The sequence below is a fragment of the Oncorhynchus kisutch genome, linkage group LG4, assembly GCF_002021735.2.
Source record: "Oncorhynchus kisutch isolate 150728-3 linkage group LG4, Okis_V2, whole genome shotgun sequence".
In the NCBI taxonomy this organism is placed as follows: domain Eukaryota; kingdom Metazoa; phylum Chordata; class Actinopteri; order Salmoniformes; family Salmonidae; genus Oncorhynchus; species Oncorhynchus kisutch.
Genome location: NC_034177.2, coordinates 47477571 through 47495871, shown reverse-complemented (window position 1 = coordinate 47495871; position 18301 = coordinate 47477571). Strand labels below are relative to the sequence as shown.

The following is an 18301-nucleotide window of genomic DNA, read 5'->3' as shown; positions in this document are numbered from 1 at the left end:
TTGTCCTAAATGCCATTTTATTAGTATTTGAACACACTGAAGTTAGACTCAGCGACATGAAACACAGCAGGGCAACTTCCTTCATAAATCAACAAGAACCCTGCGTCTCTTAATGTATGCAGGGAAGTATTCAAATCTTACAAGAGCACCATTGGCTCTTACCTAATGTAAGCATGCATTGAAGGTTAACTTGTCATATTGCAGAGTCTAGCTTAAAGGCATTCCAATGTTCTTAGCAAGTAGAACATATTAAGGCTGAGACAAATTAGAACTGCACGTACACTCCCGTTCAAGTTTTAGGACATCATCCAAGGGTTTTTATTTTCTACATTGTAGAATGAAATAAGATGGAATCATGTAACCAAAATGAGATTCTTCAAATAGCCACCCTTTGCACTCAATCAGATTCATGAGGTAGTCACCTGGAATGCATTTCAATTAACAGGTCTGCCTTAACACGTTTGAGCCAAAGAAGAGAGCTATATGGCAAGAACAATTCAAATAAGCAAAGAGGAAACAACCATCAATATGGAACATTTTAAGTGCAGTCGCAAAAACCAAGCGTTATGACTGCCACAGAAAAGACCCTGAGTTACCTCTGCTGCAGAGGATGTTCAAGTAACTCATCAAACCTTCATGGTCAAATTGCCTCAAGGACACCAAGAAGAAACTTGCTTGGGCCAAGAAACACAAGCAATGGAAATGTGTCTTTTGGTCTGGAGTCCAAATTGGAGAATTTTGGTGTCTGAACAGATGATCTCCCTACCATAAAGCATGGAGGTGGTGCTTTTTTGGTGACAGTCCAATTTATTTAGAATTCAAGGCACACTTAGCGGGACTATCATTTGTTTCTCAACAGGACAATGACCCAACACACCTCCAGGCTGCGCAAGGGCTATTTGACCAAGAAGGAGAGTGATGTAGTGGTGCATCAGATGACCTGGCCTCCACCCAATTAAGATGGTTTGGGACGAGTCGGACCGCAGAGTGAAGGAAAAGCAGCTAACAAGTGCTCAGCATATGTGGGAACTCCTTCAAGACTTTCAGAAAAGCATTCCAGGTGAAGCTGGTTGAGAGAATGCCAATAGTGTGCAAAGCTGTAATTAAGGCAAAGGGTGGCTACATTGAAGATTCTCAAATATATTTTGATTTATCACTATGGTTTTACATAACTTCATAGTGTTGATGTCTTCACTATTAATTCAACAAAGTAGAAAATAGTAAAAATTAAGAAAACCCCCTGAATGAGTAGGTGTTCTAAAACTTTTGACCAGTAGCGTATATTAGATGTCATCTGATTTGTTAAAATATTGAGGGATATCAAACCACATCGGGTCATTTATATAAGGAGGCCCATACCCACAATATCAAACCTTGTATAATTTGGATATAATACATGTCATACCTTCATATCTAGTTAGTGCTCGATCATCTAGGATTAAAGTTAAGGGGGGAAGCATTGATCAGCTAAATACAAACAGAAGAGACATTTATTGTGCCAGAATCTACTGTACATAGTCAAACATGAAGTGTACCATGTAATCCTCAGATACTGAAATTACAGCAGCATGTAGTGAATCATAAAAAGGCTAAATGGAATGCTTTGTTCAGTAATACTGATTTGTACGGTGGGTGAGGAGGAATGCAGTCCAGTCTTATTAACATAATAAACAACCCAAATGCACTGTAGAATGGGTGAAGGAGAAGAGGTATTATATTACCATAGGAATAAATTGGTATATGGCAAGTAAGTACCTACTTTGGTCTACCTGAATTCCCTTACAGGTAACCCCAATCAAGTCTGTTTATATCTCATTTTAGGACCGCTTTCTGGAGTCTCTTTGCATTTCCAATATCTCCGTCACGTGTTTCTCTGTCTGTGTCTCTAACAAAGGCCCCTGTATAGGCTGCCTTCCCATTTGTTTCATATTTTAAAAAGGGGTAAATAGTAGAAAAAGGTGCCAGGCGGATCAGGTAATCGTCAGACAGTGCTTTTGGTGGGAAGCTCTGTGCTATTGTGCCGCGTTTTCCTCAGTGACCCGTCGTCATGCGGCCGGGCCTTCTGCAGGTTGGACATGGCGGCGGTGCGCTCGATGTCGATGAAGGCGTAGAGCTCGGTGCGGCGCGTGGGGGTGGTAGGCAGAGGCGGCGAGGTTGGGGTGCGGGGCGTGTGGGGGTTGCTGGTGTCTGAGGACGCACCCTTGGAGGCTGCGGAGGAAGAGGCGGTAGTTTCCATCTCCACCTCGATGTAGTTGAGCGTCTTGGGATGCTCCTGACCCAACGGCCGGCGGAAGTCGAAGTTGAACACGATGGGCCCGTCGCTGCGGCGGCGTGCCGTGTCGGGGGCACAGCGGGCGCTGAGGGGGGCAGTCACATTCTCTGTGTTCACATAGTTGTGGGAGGACTCCATGGCTGACAGAGGGGGATGGGCTGACAGGGGATGGGAGTAGGAGTGGTGGAGGAGGCTGTGTTGGTGGTGGTTGTAGCCGTTGAGGGAGGACATCTTTAGCCCCCCCTGGCCTCCTCCACCACGGGGTCCACCGTTGTTCTCCTCCTCCTCGTTGCTGGGCTTGCGGGTCTCCCAGACGGGTGGCAGGGCCGGGAGATTCTCGTAGTCTAGGAGGGCCGTGCGCCGCTGGGCTGAGTTGTTGACATTCTGCAGGGTGTCAGGGGTCACGGGGGGCAAGAGATGGCGGCGAGGGGCTGTGGCTGGAGCCCCGACAGAGGCAGAGGAGCCATTGGAGTGTGTAGAGGACGGCTGAGGCTGGCCCTCTGGTGATGCTGGGGCCTCCGTGTCTGTGTGGCCGTTGGTCTCTCCCTCTCCAGGCTCCGGGGACTCGGAGTCCTCCCCTGCCTCCTCTTCATCTCCATCCTCAGTCTGATGCTTCCCCTTGGCCATCTTTTTCTGCGCAGGGGTGGGCCCCAGCACGAAGCGTACCCCCTGGGACTCCAGCAGTACCTGGGGTTCTTCCTGGAGCTGGGCCTGGGGCTCTGGTCTGGCTACCCGCGGAGGTGGTGGTGTAGGGGGGCACTGGGACTGGGCTGAGCCAGGGCTGTCCAGAGGGGCTGGAGCAGTCAGAGGGCTGGGCTGGTCATCCAGCAGGCCTGTGGTGTTCACATAAGTGTGGACCTGTGGACGGATCAGGAGATGGGGTTAATAGAACATCGTTATCACTCCAACTCAGCAGCTTCTACATCAACTCATTATTTCCCATCGATGTCACAAGTAGCACAGTGGGTGTCTTCTTTAGGATATCTCAAAATGTGCTCTACTGAACATGACCCAAGCATTTGTATGGAGATGTGTAGTTTTATCAATAAAGCTATACGTTTTGGGAGTATTTCAGTGTGCAGGGCAGGCCTTGTTCTATTCCCTCAAATTCGCCAGGCATTTGGTGTTAGAGTTGTTCTCTCACCGCCTCGTCAGCCACTAGGAGGGGGTGTGTAGACTCCTCTCCCACTGAGGGCAGTCGGGTGCTGGCCACAGACGGGTGGCGTGTGGAGGGGTGCGAGGGGGCGTCGCCCACCGAAGGGATCCGGGTGACACCATTGTGCACGGTGGGAACAGAGTAGCCCAGAGCTGAATAGACATAAGCAAAGAACTGGGGGTCAGTGGGGACAATGAAAGGGTTGACTGACAGACAAGACTTCAGCCTTTTCTTTTTATAGCAGCTATCTAATGAAGGAAGGCTCAGTAATGAAAGAGTTAGGTATTTGAGAGTGTGACAGCCATATGAGGCAATGGGCATTCTAGGGACAGGAACAGGCATTTCTCAGGTCATTGCAAGTGTTGGTAGAAGTATTCATTATGGGGCCTGTGCAAGCCCTAGTTGTAGGATGAATATAGGATTACCGGCAGGAGTATGTGTGGCCTGCTGGTTGGTCTCCAGTACGGCCTCCTCCACCACACTGATGCTGTGGTTGTGCATCACCTCCTGCAGCATGTTGAAGATCTCCTCCGCCCGAGCACACTTAAAGGCAAAGATCCCTGAAGACACAGTCAAACGCAGTCAAGAAAAGTCAAAAGTGCGGTTGCGCCGCAGAGCTCATCATGATGTTCAACTCAGGAACCACACATTGGGCAGCACGACTGCAATATAGACCTTTGAGAAACAACCATTACCAGCACTGCTCACGCATTCACGTTTAACAAAGTTTTGTACATCTATGGGCTCTTTCAACTTGTCCTTGCCACCTATGCCCTTGCCTGCCTGTAATCAATGATGTAAAGGGACTGGATAGGTGAAAGCAACAGAGCCATAGAGATAAAAAGGAAGCGTAGTAATACGTCAAGAAGGAACACATAGGAACAACCATAGGTATGGCATCACATCAGGGACAAACTACACAGGATCCTATCACCGAGACTAGTCACACTGCACAGAGAACAGAACACACAACTTATGCGGGACCAAACCCCAAAACTCCAACTCCCTCAAGCACAACACCACACAGAGTCAGACACAGGCATCAATACTGTCACCACAGAAATAGAATCACGAGAGTGGGCTTCTATTGCCGTATTTAAGTCAATGAAGCCATTATGATTCTATTTCTATGACTAACATTTCTGGTAATCACATTATTACATCATTATCACAGCACGGGAACACAGCAAGCCTGACTTACCAGAACCCCAGAACCCATAGTACCCCCCCCCCCAGACCTCATCCCTTTGAAAGCATGGATGGAGTCAAAAAATAACCACACAGACAATTGTGTCATTAGCATTGCAGCATAATCAATATTTCACTGGTTCAAGTCGATATAACAGTAAAGCTGATGTTGGGTCCTAATGACCTAGTTGCAGATGTGATTCAATGTATTCTGATGTGTTTTTTATCACGGTTAACCCTCCCCCACCCAAAAAACAAATACTAACACCCTTGCCTCTGGCACTAACACTTGTCTTTTCTTACTAGCACCGACTTTGCTGATATCTGCTTTATAGAGGAAATGTTTTGCTTACTATGACTGATATGTGGTTGTCTCACCTAGCTCCCTTATGATTAACGCTACGGATAAGTGCGTCTGCCAAATAACTAAAATGTATAATAATGCCCAGGCAGCTGGGGCACCACATAAGTTAGTTAGGTAGCCTAGCGGTTAAGAAAGTTGGGCTAGTAACTGACAGAACGCTCGTTCGAATCCCAGAGCTGACTATGTGAAGAATATGTTGATGTGCCACTGAGCAAGGCACTTAACCATAATTGCTCCTTTAAATCGCTCTGGATAAGAGCGTCTGTTAAATGACCTCAATGTCAATGGTGCGACATACGCTGAGAGCGGCCCTTGAAAATGACAAAAATCAATGAATGAAATACGTGAAATCAATAATTGTGCGGAATGGAAAGCTCTATTAATTTACCCTGTCCCGTCTGGCAGCGGCGGCCACTCTCGAAGGAGAAGAGGTTGGAGTCGTAGCCATAGCGACGCAGGCACATGTAGGGCCACTTGACGTCGTCACGGCGATAGGTGTGGAGGACGAGCTCTACCTCTGTCAGCTCCATCATGCCCGAGCCCAGCTCATTCCCATCGTCATCCACGTTTATCACCTGGCAACAGAACAATAATGTTACACAATGGTCACTGTGTCAGTCGACACAAACATGTGTACTCTGCAATGCATTGAAGCTGGTCTTCATTATGCAACCAATTTCTCCCATTCATTCAGGTGAGAGGTCTCCATATTTTGACATGTCGCAAAATCTGTCATAACTAGGGAGTAGAATATGGGCTCAGCAATGATCCACCGTTGAAGTATGTTTGTTGTAGTGGATCAAGAGACTCACCTTAAATTTGGTTTGATGATTATCTGGGATTGACTCCTTCTCTGGACAGCTTAAACAGCTACCCATGGCTTCTTCAGAGCACCATCTGATGTCTGGATCATAAGGTGATTTAAATAAGATTGAATGGACATCATATAAGAGTGAAAAGACATCATAGGAAGAGTGAATGTTCATCATAGGAAGAGTTGTACCTAAAGAAAGTAAAATATATATATTTTTACCTAGATCCAACCTCCAGTATCCCTGGTTCCATCTTCCGAGCACTCATGTTTTCTTTATCTGCTATGCCAACATAAGATGTGGGCCTGCACACAGATCATTTACAGTCAGCCAAGTTAGGTAGCTGGACGACCTAGTTTGTTATACAACTGGAGTTCGTTAGCTAGCTATTGTGTCTGGCAAGTTAAAAGGTTAGCGTTGGCCTCAAAGGATGTAAATAAGACAATGTTAGCTAGTAAGGAAAGTTAACGTCGTTACAAGCTAGCTAAAGTTACCGAATTACGCTGGCTAACTCTAGAAGTAGCTTGGGCCAAAGCATTATATTCCGAATACAAGATTTTGGTTTAACTGGCTTTATTGATATGAAAATATATAGTTAACGTTATAGCTAGCTAGTTCCTCAAATGGTTAGATAATGTTAACGTTAGTAACTTAATCTCCTTGGTCAGACGTGGTTGACTAACTACGAAACTTCACCGTTAGCACATTCATTACTGTAGCCAGTAGGTTAACATTAGCTAACTACAGTAGCTAGCTCTCGTGAAATGCTAGCAGCCACGCTAGTAAGCTAGCGAAATTAGTAATAAAAAAAACATAGATTGCAAGTTGTCTTAACTAAGACATTTTTGGAATACTTACGAGTATGGCAAACGGAAGGGGGCAGTTCTTCCAAACTTTTCAGACACAAACGATAGCAACCTAGCTAGCTAGCTCTGCTATCTCATACGAAGCTAGCTCAACTCCACCATCTTTCCTCTGCGTTGTTAGCTAGTAGAGCGCCAAAAAAATAAATAAATCACAACTTCTTCCAAAGGTGGCTACCATTCATGTTTTCGACCGCAAGATAATGAAAATTGATATAAATCCATGTATAATCCTTTATGTCTCTCTCTTTATATATATATATACCCCCCCCAAAAAAATAAGATCGTTTATTTTAGTGGCACCGTCTTTATTGCAGCTAGGTAAATCACAGCAACTTCTTGGCTAAACTTCCGAGAGTTTCAGGCAAACATTTTCAATGTGGTGAATGTGCAGCCCACTGCGCATGCGCGAGGATTGGGGGGGCTCTTGGGTTATCATCTCCCAAATCATGACTCCATAATAAATGTATTATATGAATAAATAATTGTCAATTATTTTTTTAGTTATCTAAGTATTTTATTGAAACACTCAAATAATATATTAATGCCCTCGTCTTGTTACGTTTCTAGGCCTACTTAGATTGCAAAATGGGAAACTGCATACAGTAACTACTATAATTTGTGTAACGATTCACAGAATCCATCAGTCACTCAGATGATTACAATCATGTTTGCTAATGTGTGAGTTGTGTGTGTGTGATTTGTAGTTCCATGACATGATTTTAAAATACATCAAACGATGTGTTAAAATACATAAAATATACACAAAAATCATTATCATTTTACAGGCTACACATATGGATTACACAACATAAACGGTGTGCTTTCATAACTCATATGGTCATCCTTTTGCATGACTAGTTTTCTATTCAAGCGATATATCGCACGGGCTGTACAATATCTACAAATAAATGTGCAATGGGTTTATCTACATACATATTTCAGATATTTCAGTGCTTATGAAAATAAGTCTAATTTCAAACAGAAAGCATTTTTGTCTAACATTTGACAAAAATGTGACTTGTGAAAGATGCAATAGCCTGTACATTTACTGTAGATATGTGAATACTGTTAGATCATTTTTACTTATGCAGTATCAGATTATTATTTTTTTTACAGGTTTTTGGTCTGTGCCACGTAATAATGTATAAATGGCAGTTTAACAAACAAAATGAACACACTGTGTACGAAAGCCAAGGATGCAAATGTAAAGCATATATACAAACACACAGATATAAGGCAAGTATATACAATTCTGTTCATATATATTCTCGTATCATTTAATAGCTATAAAGTGTTCTATATTCCATAATATCTAGAAAAGAACAATCAACAGAAATAGTAGAACATGTGTCCCTGCAGTGCTATACTAGTGAAAGTACAAACAGTTCTCTCCTTCAGTAGTCCTGACACTCTTTAACGTCTGGCATACACCATATCTGTAGGCCAAAAACAAAACAAAAAATATAATTTGTGATGTCATCCAGCTCTCCAACCTCCTAAATGTGTGTAGCTGCGTTTTGTGTTTGAAATGGGTTTCTTGAGTAGCCTGGTTGTATAACTGTAAGTGTTATAGTAATCTCTACTACCGTTGCCATGTCATACATGTTTGCTATTCCAGGGTAGTGGGTTCGATTCCCGGGACCACCCATATGTAAAACGCATGCACGCATGACTGTAAGACACTTTGGATAAAAGTGTCTGCTAAATGGCATATGAATACTGTATTATCTTACTTTAACCCAGACAGGAGTTGGCTAAGCACAAACAGACTGGACCAGGCACCAGGCTAATATTTGACAGGATAGATAATTTGTGATGTCTCCTAGATATGAACTGCAGTACAGAGAGTTCTAAGGAATGTGAGGGCTTACCTCTTTGGGGGTCAGGGTTGACATTCTCATAGATGGGGTAGAGGGGGTTCTCCTGCTCACTGCGAAGCTTCCTGGCTCGGAGGACGTCTCTCATACACTGGTGGAGATACGCATACTGGCACTTTAAAGAATAGAAGAAAAGAAACATACCCAGATATATCAATGTCAGGATGTGTTATTACATAACACAGGTTCTGGAGTTAACACACAACTGCACATACACACAGAGTAACACAGAGTAAAGCGGTAAAACTGTATCTCACACAAACACACACCCGTCTCACCTCAGTCTGCACCATGTGTGAGCGGTGGAGACGCAGGTCGAAGACAGCTCCGTAGATGTCTACTGTGTCCTTTGTGTCCAGCTGCTGCAGGACTCTGTCCAGGGATATGAAAGTCCCTGTACGGCCCACACCAGCACTGTGACAGAGAGGAGAGAGAGAGAAAGACAAAGCGAGAGAGAAAGAGAGAGAGAGAGAAAGAGAGATAGACAGACAGACAGACAGACAGACAGACAGACAGACAGACAGACAGACAGACAGACAGACAGACAGACAGACAGACAGACAGACAGACAGACAGACAGACAGACAGACAGACAGACAGACAGACAGACAGACAGACAGACAGACAGACAGACAGACAGACAGACAGACAGACAGACAGACAGACAGACAGACAGAGAGAGAGAGAGAGAGAGAGAGAGAAAGGGTTGGAGGGCAAATACAGTTTAGTTACCTTACCTAAATGGAGAGGGGAAATATAATTTGTCAACATCATTTCAGTCAATTTCTTTTCAATTGAAATGGAATTAACCTCAACTCTGGTCATTACTGCAGGCTGTAACTATACTGTCTCTTCAGGAAATACGAGACACTATATCTCAGTGTGAGATATAAAACTATGGAGTTTTTGTTTTGAATGGGAGACTAGGGAATTGGGACAGTGACCCACCTGCAGTGAGCTACGGTGGCCCCAGACCCAGGGGTCCTGTTGACATAGTCCCTGACGGTCCTGACAAACTGGATGAGTGACTGGGTGGTCTCTGGGACGCCGTGGTCGGGCCACACCGTGTAGTGGAACTGACGCACCACCCTGGAGTAGTTCAACTGGTCCTCCTGCATGGGAGTTAAGACACAGTCAGAAAGAGAGACTTACTAGAGGCTGACTACACACAGCTCGCTACTTACCTACTGTATGTGCTGTCACATAATGATACGTCAAGACAGCATTAGCTGCACCCAATTATGGTCATATTTCAAGTGTTGGAGAAGCTACTCTGAAAATATGGTTTAACAAGCTGCCAAATACTTCACACTGGAAGATGTTAGGCTACATTAAAGCTACCCTTCAGAAAAAGTTTACTTAGCTAACTCAAGTTACTCACTACACCCAAACTACTTTGTGAAACATTATCATATATACAGTAAATCTGAAATGTCATAGACTACAAATTGCAAGAACAGATCATTTTTGGGTCATATGTTAACAGAATGTGAAATTTTGCCTATTAAACACAAAACAACATATTTCAAGTGAGAATTAGGCAGGTCTGATACTGCAAAATATTGAAATTATTGCCCGATTCACCCATATTTGCTTATATTTTTGCAAAAGTAGTTAGCCATGCCACTACATGGCAAAAAAGTTATTAACTACCGAAAACACTACTGCAAAATGTAGATAAATTACTAATTTAACTACATATATAGTTCACTACTCCCACTGTATTTCAATATGATAAAAAAACAATCACTAGTATATGTGAAACTGAATTTAAGGCCAACACACAATATATCACTTTGAAGAAAATAACCTGGTATTTAAAATAAAAACAGTTTCCAGAATCAGTGTCCTGCACACTCACGCTGCAAATCTTGAATTCCCGGATAGTCCACTCTGGCAGCACAGACTCAGACAGCATCTGGACTATGAGGTCTCCATAATACAAAGGTTCCTGGTCAAAGGGCCAGTAGTGATCACACTTCACCTGGAAGGACCACACAAAGACGCGTAGATAGTAACATTGTAATTGCACTAGTAACAACATTGTAATAACATGTTGTTCAATAGAACATGATAGCAGCACTGGTCCGGACAAAGCAAAAAGGCAACTCCTTCTACCCACCCTGCCTTTCTCCACACACTGCGTCACCATGACAATGTTATTGACATTCTGCTCCCACACCATCTTCCAGAAGTCATCCTTGGTTCCAGGAAGTGGGCCTTGAGTGGCGATGTACTCCCTACGGAAGTTGTTCCCCTGAAACAAGAAGAGATTTAATTGACATTTGGTTTTTCACCTGACCCTTATTATCCGGCATGGCACGGGCTTGTGGCAGCCTTATGCTCCACAGGGAGTGTAGTAAGTAGTAAATCCCAGGTATACTGATTGCGGAACATGGCTGAGAATCAATCAATCAACCATGCCCCGAGGAACTGAGTTTAGGGCAGGGTTTCCCAAACTAGGGGTCGCGACCCCATCTGATTGGAAAATGGGGTCCTAAAAGAACATTTGCCCTTGGTTCATAGAACCTGGGTAACATAAGTAACCTCTGGTAGAGGCGGTTTTAATGAACAGAGTGGTTTCTGTTTTCTTCTTACAAATGTTTCTCTATCTTTTGAATAGTTTAAGGAAGATACAAAATATTATGACCCCATCCCTGACATATATGACTCTAAGGAACACATACGTCCGTACTGTTTCCCTCTACTATACCCACAAGCTGTTAGAACCGAGTGGACAATCCTAGGCACTAAATCAGACTGGGGGAAAAATAACATCTTCAATGATTATGTTCTTTTCTACACAACATTATTGCCTGATGATCTATTGAACTTTCCAATACCTTTCTGATGCATCTTCAGATTGAAATACTGTAAAAAAAATAATTAAAAGTACTGTCCAACTGTAATAGACTGTCATAGCCCAAATTCAAAAAGTAACATTGATTACATAACTATTTTACATGGAGGGGTAACTAAATAATTTTATATAAAAATGGTGTCGCAGGCCACCCAACCACCTCCAACCCTACCCCACCCCTCAAAACGACCTCTAGCCCTACCCCACCCCTCACAACTACCTCCAGCCCTCCCCACCCCTCACAACTACCTCCAGCCCTCCCCCACCCCTCCCAACTACCTCCAGCTCTACCTCACCCCTCCCAACTACCAAGCAGCCCTACCCCACACCTCCCAACTACCTCCAGCCCTAACCCACCCCTCACAACTACCTCCAGCCCTACCCCACCCCTCAAAACTACCTCCAGCCCTACCCCACCCCTCAAAACTACCTCCAGCCCTACCCCACCCCTCCCAACAACTTCCAGTCCAACCCCACCCCTCACAACTACCTCCAGTCCTACCCCACCCCTCACAACTACCTCCAGCCCTACCCCACCCCTCACAATTACCTCCAGTCCTACACCACCCCTCATAACTACTTCCAGCCCTATCCCACCCCTCCCAACTACCTCCAGCCCTAACCCACCCCTCCCAACTACCTCCAGCCCTACCCAACCCCTCCCAACTACCTCCAGCCCTACCCCACCCCTCCCAACCACTTCCAGTCCTACCCCACCCCTCCCAACCACCTCAATCCTACCCCAGTCCTACCCCAGCCCTCCCAACCACCTCCAGTCCTACCCCAGCCCTCCCAACCACCTCCAGCCCCCCACCCCACACAGCAGAGGGGATTTTACCAGAGTGAAGGTTGGTTCGGATTTGTCCGTTTGTTTGGATAACTTACAGGAATGTAGCTGGCGTTGATGTAGTCAGAGCACGGATCATCATCCACATAGGACAGCTTCACACGGGTCAAGTCGTCTACACAACACAGGCCGTGCACAAAGACATTGAGTTGGCAATTTAGTTGTCATATTGAAAAGAAAGAAATCTCTAAATCCTCTTGTTTTTTGTCTATGTATTCGAACCCTGTGAAATCGCATTGTGCATCTGACTCACAAGGAAGGATGTTGTTGTATCGGTTCTTCCCCCTGTTCTCTGGCAGTAGGGCTGTGTCCAGGGGCTGGTTCCTTCCTACGTCTTTCAGGTCCTTACACAGGAAGTGACACGTTAGGGTTACCAAAGATACCTACTGAACATACAGTGGCAAGAAAAAGTATGTGAACCCTTTGGAATTACCTGGAGCTCTGCATAAATTGGTCATCAAATTTGATCTGATCTTCATCTAAGTCACAACAATAGACAAACATAGTGTGCTTAAACTAATAACACATAAATTATTGTATTTTTCTTGTCTATATCGAATACATCATTTAAACATTCAAAGTGTAGGTTGGAAAAAGTATGTGAACCCCTGGGCTAATGACTTCTCCAAAAGCTAATTAGAGTCAGGAGTCAGCTAATCTGGAGTCCAATCAATGAGACAATATTGGAGATGTTGGTTAGAGCTGCCTTGCCCTACAAAAAAAAACACTCACAAAATGTGAGTTTGCTATTCACAAGAAGTATTGCCTGATGTGAACCATGCCTCAAACAAAAGAGATCTCAGAAGACTTGTTGACTTGAATTGTTGACTTGCATAAAGCTGGAAAGGGTTACAAAAGTATCTCTAAAAGCCTTGATGTTGATCAGTCCACGGTAAGACAAATTGCCTATGAATGGAGAAAGTTCAGCACTGTTGCTACTCTCCCTAGGATGGTCCGTCCTGCAAAGTTGACTGCGAGATCACATGCTAACATCTCTGTTGACGAGTCTACGATTCGTAAAACACTAAACAAGAATGGTGTTCATGGGAGGACACCACGGAAGAAGCCACTGCTGTCCAACAAAAACATTCCTGCATGTCTGAAGTTTGCAAAAGTGCACCTAGATGTTCCAAAATATTCTGTGGACAGATTAAACTAAAAAAAGGCACAGCACAGGCACAGCACCAACATCAAAACCTCATCCCAACTGTAATGTATGGTGAAGGGAGCATCATGGTTCGGGGCTGCTTTTCTGCCTCAGGGCCTGGACAGCTTGCTATCATCGACAGAATAATGAATTCCCAAGTTTATCAAGACATTTTGCAGGAGAACGTTTGGCTATCTGTGTGCCAATTGAAGCTCAGCAAAGGTTGAGTGACGCAACAGGACGACAACCCAAAACACAGAAGTAAATCAACAACAATGGCTTCAACAGAAGAAAATACACCTTCTGGAGTGGCCCAGTCTGATCCTGACCTCAACCCGATTGAGATGCTGTGGCATGACCTCAAGAGAGAAGTTCACACCAGACATCCCAAGAATAATGCTGAACTGAAACAGTTTTGTAAAGAGGAATGGTCCAAAATTGATCCTGACCATTGTGCAGGTCTGATCCGCAACTACAGAAAACGTTGAGGTTATTGCTGTCAATGGGGGGGTCAACCAGTTATTAAATCCAAGGATTCACATACTTTTCCCACCCTGCACTGTGAATGTTTACACTGTGTGTTCAATGAAGATATGGAAACGTATCATTGTTTGTGTGTTATTAGTTTAAGCAGACTGTGTTTGTCTATTGTTGTGACTTAGAGGAAGATTTTATGACACATTTATGCAGACATCCAGGTACTTCCAAAGGGTTCACATACTTTTTTCTTGCCACTGTAAATACTGTATGCCTTTAATAAAATGTCATAATCAATCTACTATTTAAAACACTTTAAATTAAAAGATAGGTGTCAGAGCAGGAAAATACATCTACACACGTCTGTATTGTTTTCTTTATTAAAGTAAAGTAAATAGGACTATTCCCACTTCCTGTAAATGTACTCCAATGCTATTATATGTGATTGAGAATGCCCAACAGACAGTGAATGTTATCCAGTCTTACTTCGTACTCCTCAGACAGTAGATAATTGGAGTCAGCCTGGAGTTTGGTGTAGTGGGACTCAAAGTGCATGATCTTGACGGGGCTGCAGCAGGATCAACAGATTAAAAAAAAGAAGGTTTGAGCCAAACAGAGTGGAGCAAAAGACGAACCAAAATGGACTTAACAGTAATTGGCTGAAAACAATAACCAAAGCATTTAAAACATACCTTGAAATACGACGGTTACTGGAAAAAAAGAGGAGATAAAGGTATTATTGGCTCAAATGCATTAATGGTCATTTCTTTGTGAGTTTTTATCCTGCCAGGAAACACATTAGTTTTTATATATGTAACAAATGAAATGCATTAGAACTGATCACAGACTGCTCCTTCTCTTACCCCCTGACGCCCATGTGCACTCCTGATGTGGGCCTCTCCCTCCTCATGCTCAGTCGGACCACCCGCCGCTCCTGCACACTACTGTAATCACAAGTGTCGTATGTAGAGTGTACGTAGAGTGCAATATCAAGCTGGTATGCAGTGTATAGGTAGGTCAAAGTGTGGGTAGGTTACATGGGGCAGGGAGGGCCAGGAACTCACACTTTGCGAACTTTCTGTCTGCAGATGAGCAGTGCAGTGACTCCCACCATCATGACAATGAGGAACATGCCGGCACTGATGCCCTCGATCACACCGCTCAGGGGCTCTATGAGAGGAATATACAACCAATCAACGGTCTTTCTCATAGAGGACCAATCACTCATAAGCATTTCTTGCTAACTACCAATCACACCTCGGCATCATACACCATCAACCAATCAGAGTTGTGTGTGAATAGTATCCCACCTGCTTCTGTGACCAGGGGGAGGGACAGGTAAGTGTCTGTGTAGAGGGGCGGGGTGTATCTGCTCTGCTCCTCGTCAAAAAGCTGGGTGAACGCCCGCACACTGAGCCTAGAGAGAAGAGAAAGCCCACCATGACATCTCACCCAGTATGGTCCCACTGTATGACACTAGCTGAAATGTTGTTGAGTCATTGAACATCTACAAACTATCTACTTGGGACTATCCAAAAAAAGTGTTACAGAATTACACTCTAAGGCCCCAATTTGATCAACTACAGATAAAAGAAAAACAAACTGCGGGCAATATGACATCATCGTACACAGCGGGGCAAATTCCTGCTTGCAGAAATCAGCAACAAAGAAACGACAGATCTGCCAAGACTGCGGGAGGAAACTGGATTGATTTAGGCAGAACCCTGTACTATACCTGTATGCAGTTTTGGGTTTGAGTGGGCCATCACAGAAAGGGTGGTCTCTGTGTTTGTCTGGGTCCTGCTCCCTGTCCTGGGCCTGTAGGTGGTCACATGCCCCCCCAAGGGTGTCCATACCCGTACCCAGGCTGATCGCAAAGCTCTGGGTCTCGCTGTCTGATCCCTCTGTGCAGCGGCTGGGGAAGTAGCTGGTTTGGTAGGCCTTGACGGAACTGTTCAATTTGTAGTCCAGATAGGAGGGTAGAGGGTGGTGCTGCTCTGGTTGAATGTTTTCATTGTCTGGAGGGAGGGGGGGGATTCACAATCACATCCATCCATGATTACAGTAATTCAAAGAAATCAACCTGCTGTACATTTAGCAATTATAGAGACATACTGACACAGAGATAGAGAGATAGAGAGACATACTGATGCAGAGATAGAGAGACATACTGACGCAGAGATAGAGAGATAGGGAGACATACTGACACAGAGATAGGGAGATAGAGAGACATACTGACACAGAGATAGAGAGATAGAGACATACTGATACAGAGATAGAGAGATATACTGACACAGAGATAGAGAGACATACTGACAGGCAGGCAGGCAGCCATAGATAGATAGATAGATAGATAGATAGATAGATAGATAGATAGATAGATAGATAGATAGATAGATAGATAGATAGATAGATAGATCTATTGTCTATATTGTTCAACCTTCATTCCGCTTACTTTCAGACTCGGTCACCACCACTGTGAAGAACTTGACTGCTCCGTTGATGTCACTGAACCAGCTGCAGTTAAACTTGAAGAAGATGGTGTTTTTGGTGATGAGAGCAGCGCTGTTGTTAACCCGGGTGCTGAGGGAAGGGAGGGGAGGGCCTGGAGGGAGAAACGCAGCAATAGAACAGCTAGGATTGTACTGGAATGTACCTTGTTAGCCGGGAACATACATGGACTAGCAGAATCCTAGTTCACAGAATATCAGCCCACAACAGCTTCACACCACAGTGGATCATAGTGGCCTTCGAACCATGTTTATAACTGGTTAAAGTGACCTATCAGGACCACAAAATAACTAGAGGAGACAGCAGTGAGACCATACTCAAAGTCAATGGCTTTGGCTGTCATTTAGCCATACAGAGTTGACTGTATCGCATCTCTCCCTGTGGTCATCATCACACAGTCACTGTGACCACAAGCCACACACAACCCCTTTGGCACTCACGGTCGATCATGGTGACCACGCTATCCTCAGCGGCCTCGCTGGTCATGCTGTCGGAGATAGCCTTGATGGAGACGGTGTAGCGTTTATGCGGCTCCAGCTGGGTGATGTGGTAGAGGGTGCTGTCGCGGCCCGTACGCCGGGAGTACACCAGGGTGCGGGAGTCCTGGTGGAGGCACTCAATGGTGTAGGAGTCACAGTCGGCCTCCGGGGGGCCCCAGGAGCAGGAGATGGAGGTGGAGTTCTGGGGGCGGCAGTGTAGGTACTGAACACGCTCTGGCTCTATGGAGGGGATAAATTGTAGAGGGCGTCAGAGGTAAGAACAGGGGTCCAAAAAACTATAGTCTCTCTAGTACAGAGGTCAAATGGGTCAAAGAAATTTAGAACTAACTCAAGATAGTTAATCTGTGCCGTTTTCAATGGGAGTAAATTAAACGTAGTGGGGAGAAAAAAAGCAAGGAGGTGGGCAGAGCCAAGCATGAGCTAGCATGAGCTAGCATGAGCTAGCGAGATCCTATATTTCCGCTAGGGAACACTTTCTCTGTAAAGTGTGCGTGTGCAATAACTCAATTCGCCCTTGCACTCCTTGTAAACAACACAATTGTTCAAAACTTTAACAAAGGGTCGCGTCTACAAAACATTGTGCACTCTGTCCGTAACGGATTCTAGTTTTGGGAACAGAAAACTGTTTTGAGATTGGGCTTTTCTTCTGTGAGAAAATGAGCAGAATGTCCGCTCAATTCCATCTCGTTCAATATTCTCCCACTATCGGCCACTGGGCTTCCTCTCCTCCCCATATTTGATGATGCTTATACATCCGGTGAAACATTTGGCACCTGCTTTTATCCGTGTCTGTAGTGTGCACGGGAGTTTGTTCTAGCCAAGCAACGACTCGACATCTTCTTAGTCTTGCAATACTTGCAACCAAACAGTGTACAGTATAGCGCCACCTACTGGTTCGGATGCTCTTGTGGATGGGCAGGCTGTAAGCAGGGCTCCCATCCTCACCAACACCACCAACAGCCCCACTGACAGTACGCAGGCTGAAGTTGTACAAGCGTCCGGGGTACAGGCCCTTAAGGATGCGGCTGCCGGAGGTCCGGGTGTGGTAGGGGTTGAACACAGACAGGTGGTCCCGCGGTTCCCACTGCAGGTCAAAGTCGTCATAGTCGCTGCCTGCAGGACCACTCCAGGTCAGTTCCAGGGATGTGTTGGTGACCCCGCCGAATGACACAGAGGTTGGGGGTCTGGGGGCTGAAGAGAAGAGAAGATAACAATGCAAAGATAAGCAATTTGATGACCATCCAAGCAAATACTGTACAATAAAAACAGATTTTAGTGTAGAATATATGGTTAATTGTGTTGTTAAACATCAAGACATATCAGGACAGCCCTCAAGAAAGCTGCTCTTTCTACTGTACATCCATATGTTCTCTTTACTGACTCAACTAATTCCCCCTCAACACCATGTCAACACTCATTGACAA

At 44.7% G+C, this 18301-nt stretch overlaps 2 protein-coding genes across 2 annotated transcripts in view; both read right to left on the bottom strand.

Moving 5' to 3' along the window:
* Positions 1-8045, bottom strand: LOC109889618 (fibroblast growth factor receptor substrate 2). The gene is made up of 7 exons (XM_020481185.2): positions 6651-8045; positions 6014-6097; positions 5793-5884; positions 5369-5555; positions 3854-3988; positions 3417-3580; positions 1-3130 (listed from the first exon to the last, which is right to left on the bottom strand). The coding sequence occupies exons 3-7, from the start codon at positions 5856-5858 to the stop codon at positions 1982-1984; spliced, it is 1701 nt and encodes a 566-aa protein (XP_020336774.1). The 5' UTR covers positions 5859-5884; positions 6014-6097; positions 6651-8045; the 3' UTR covers positions 1-1981.
* LOC109888910 (receptor-type tyrosine-protein phosphatase beta) overlaps positions 7722-18301 on the bottom strand; it is a 43159-nt gene continuing 32579 nt past the window's right edge. The window contains exons 20-36 of the mRNA XM_031821596.1: positions 17769-18068; positions 16818-17096; positions 16322-16471; positions 15602-15884; positions 15177-15283; positions 14931-15036; positions 14730-14807; positions 14559-14576; positions 14353-14434; positions 12496-12586; positions 12281-12357; positions 10658-10792; positions 10397-10519; positions 9484-9647; positions 8814-8949; positions 8530-8650; positions 7722-8094 (exon numbers count right to left, since the gene is read on the bottom strand). Of these exons, the coding sequence (XP_031677456.1) occupies positions 8072-8094; positions 8530-8650; positions 8814-8949; positions 9484-9647; positions 10397-10519; positions 10658-10792; positions 12281-12357; positions 12496-12586; positions 14353-14434; positions 14559-14576; positions 14730-14807; positions 14931-15036; positions 15177-15283; positions 15602-15884; positions 16322-16471; positions 16818-17096; positions 17769-18068 (2273 nt within the window). The 3' untranslated portion in view covers positions 7722-8071. The remainder of the gene's footprint in view (positions 8095-8529; positions 8651-8813; positions 8950-9483; positions 9648-10396; positions 10520-10657; positions 10793-12280; positions 12358-12495; positions 12587-14352; positions 14435-14558; positions 14577-14729; positions 14808-14930; positions 15037-15176; positions 15284-15601; positions 15885-16321; positions 16472-16817; positions 17097-17768; positions 18069-18301) is intronic.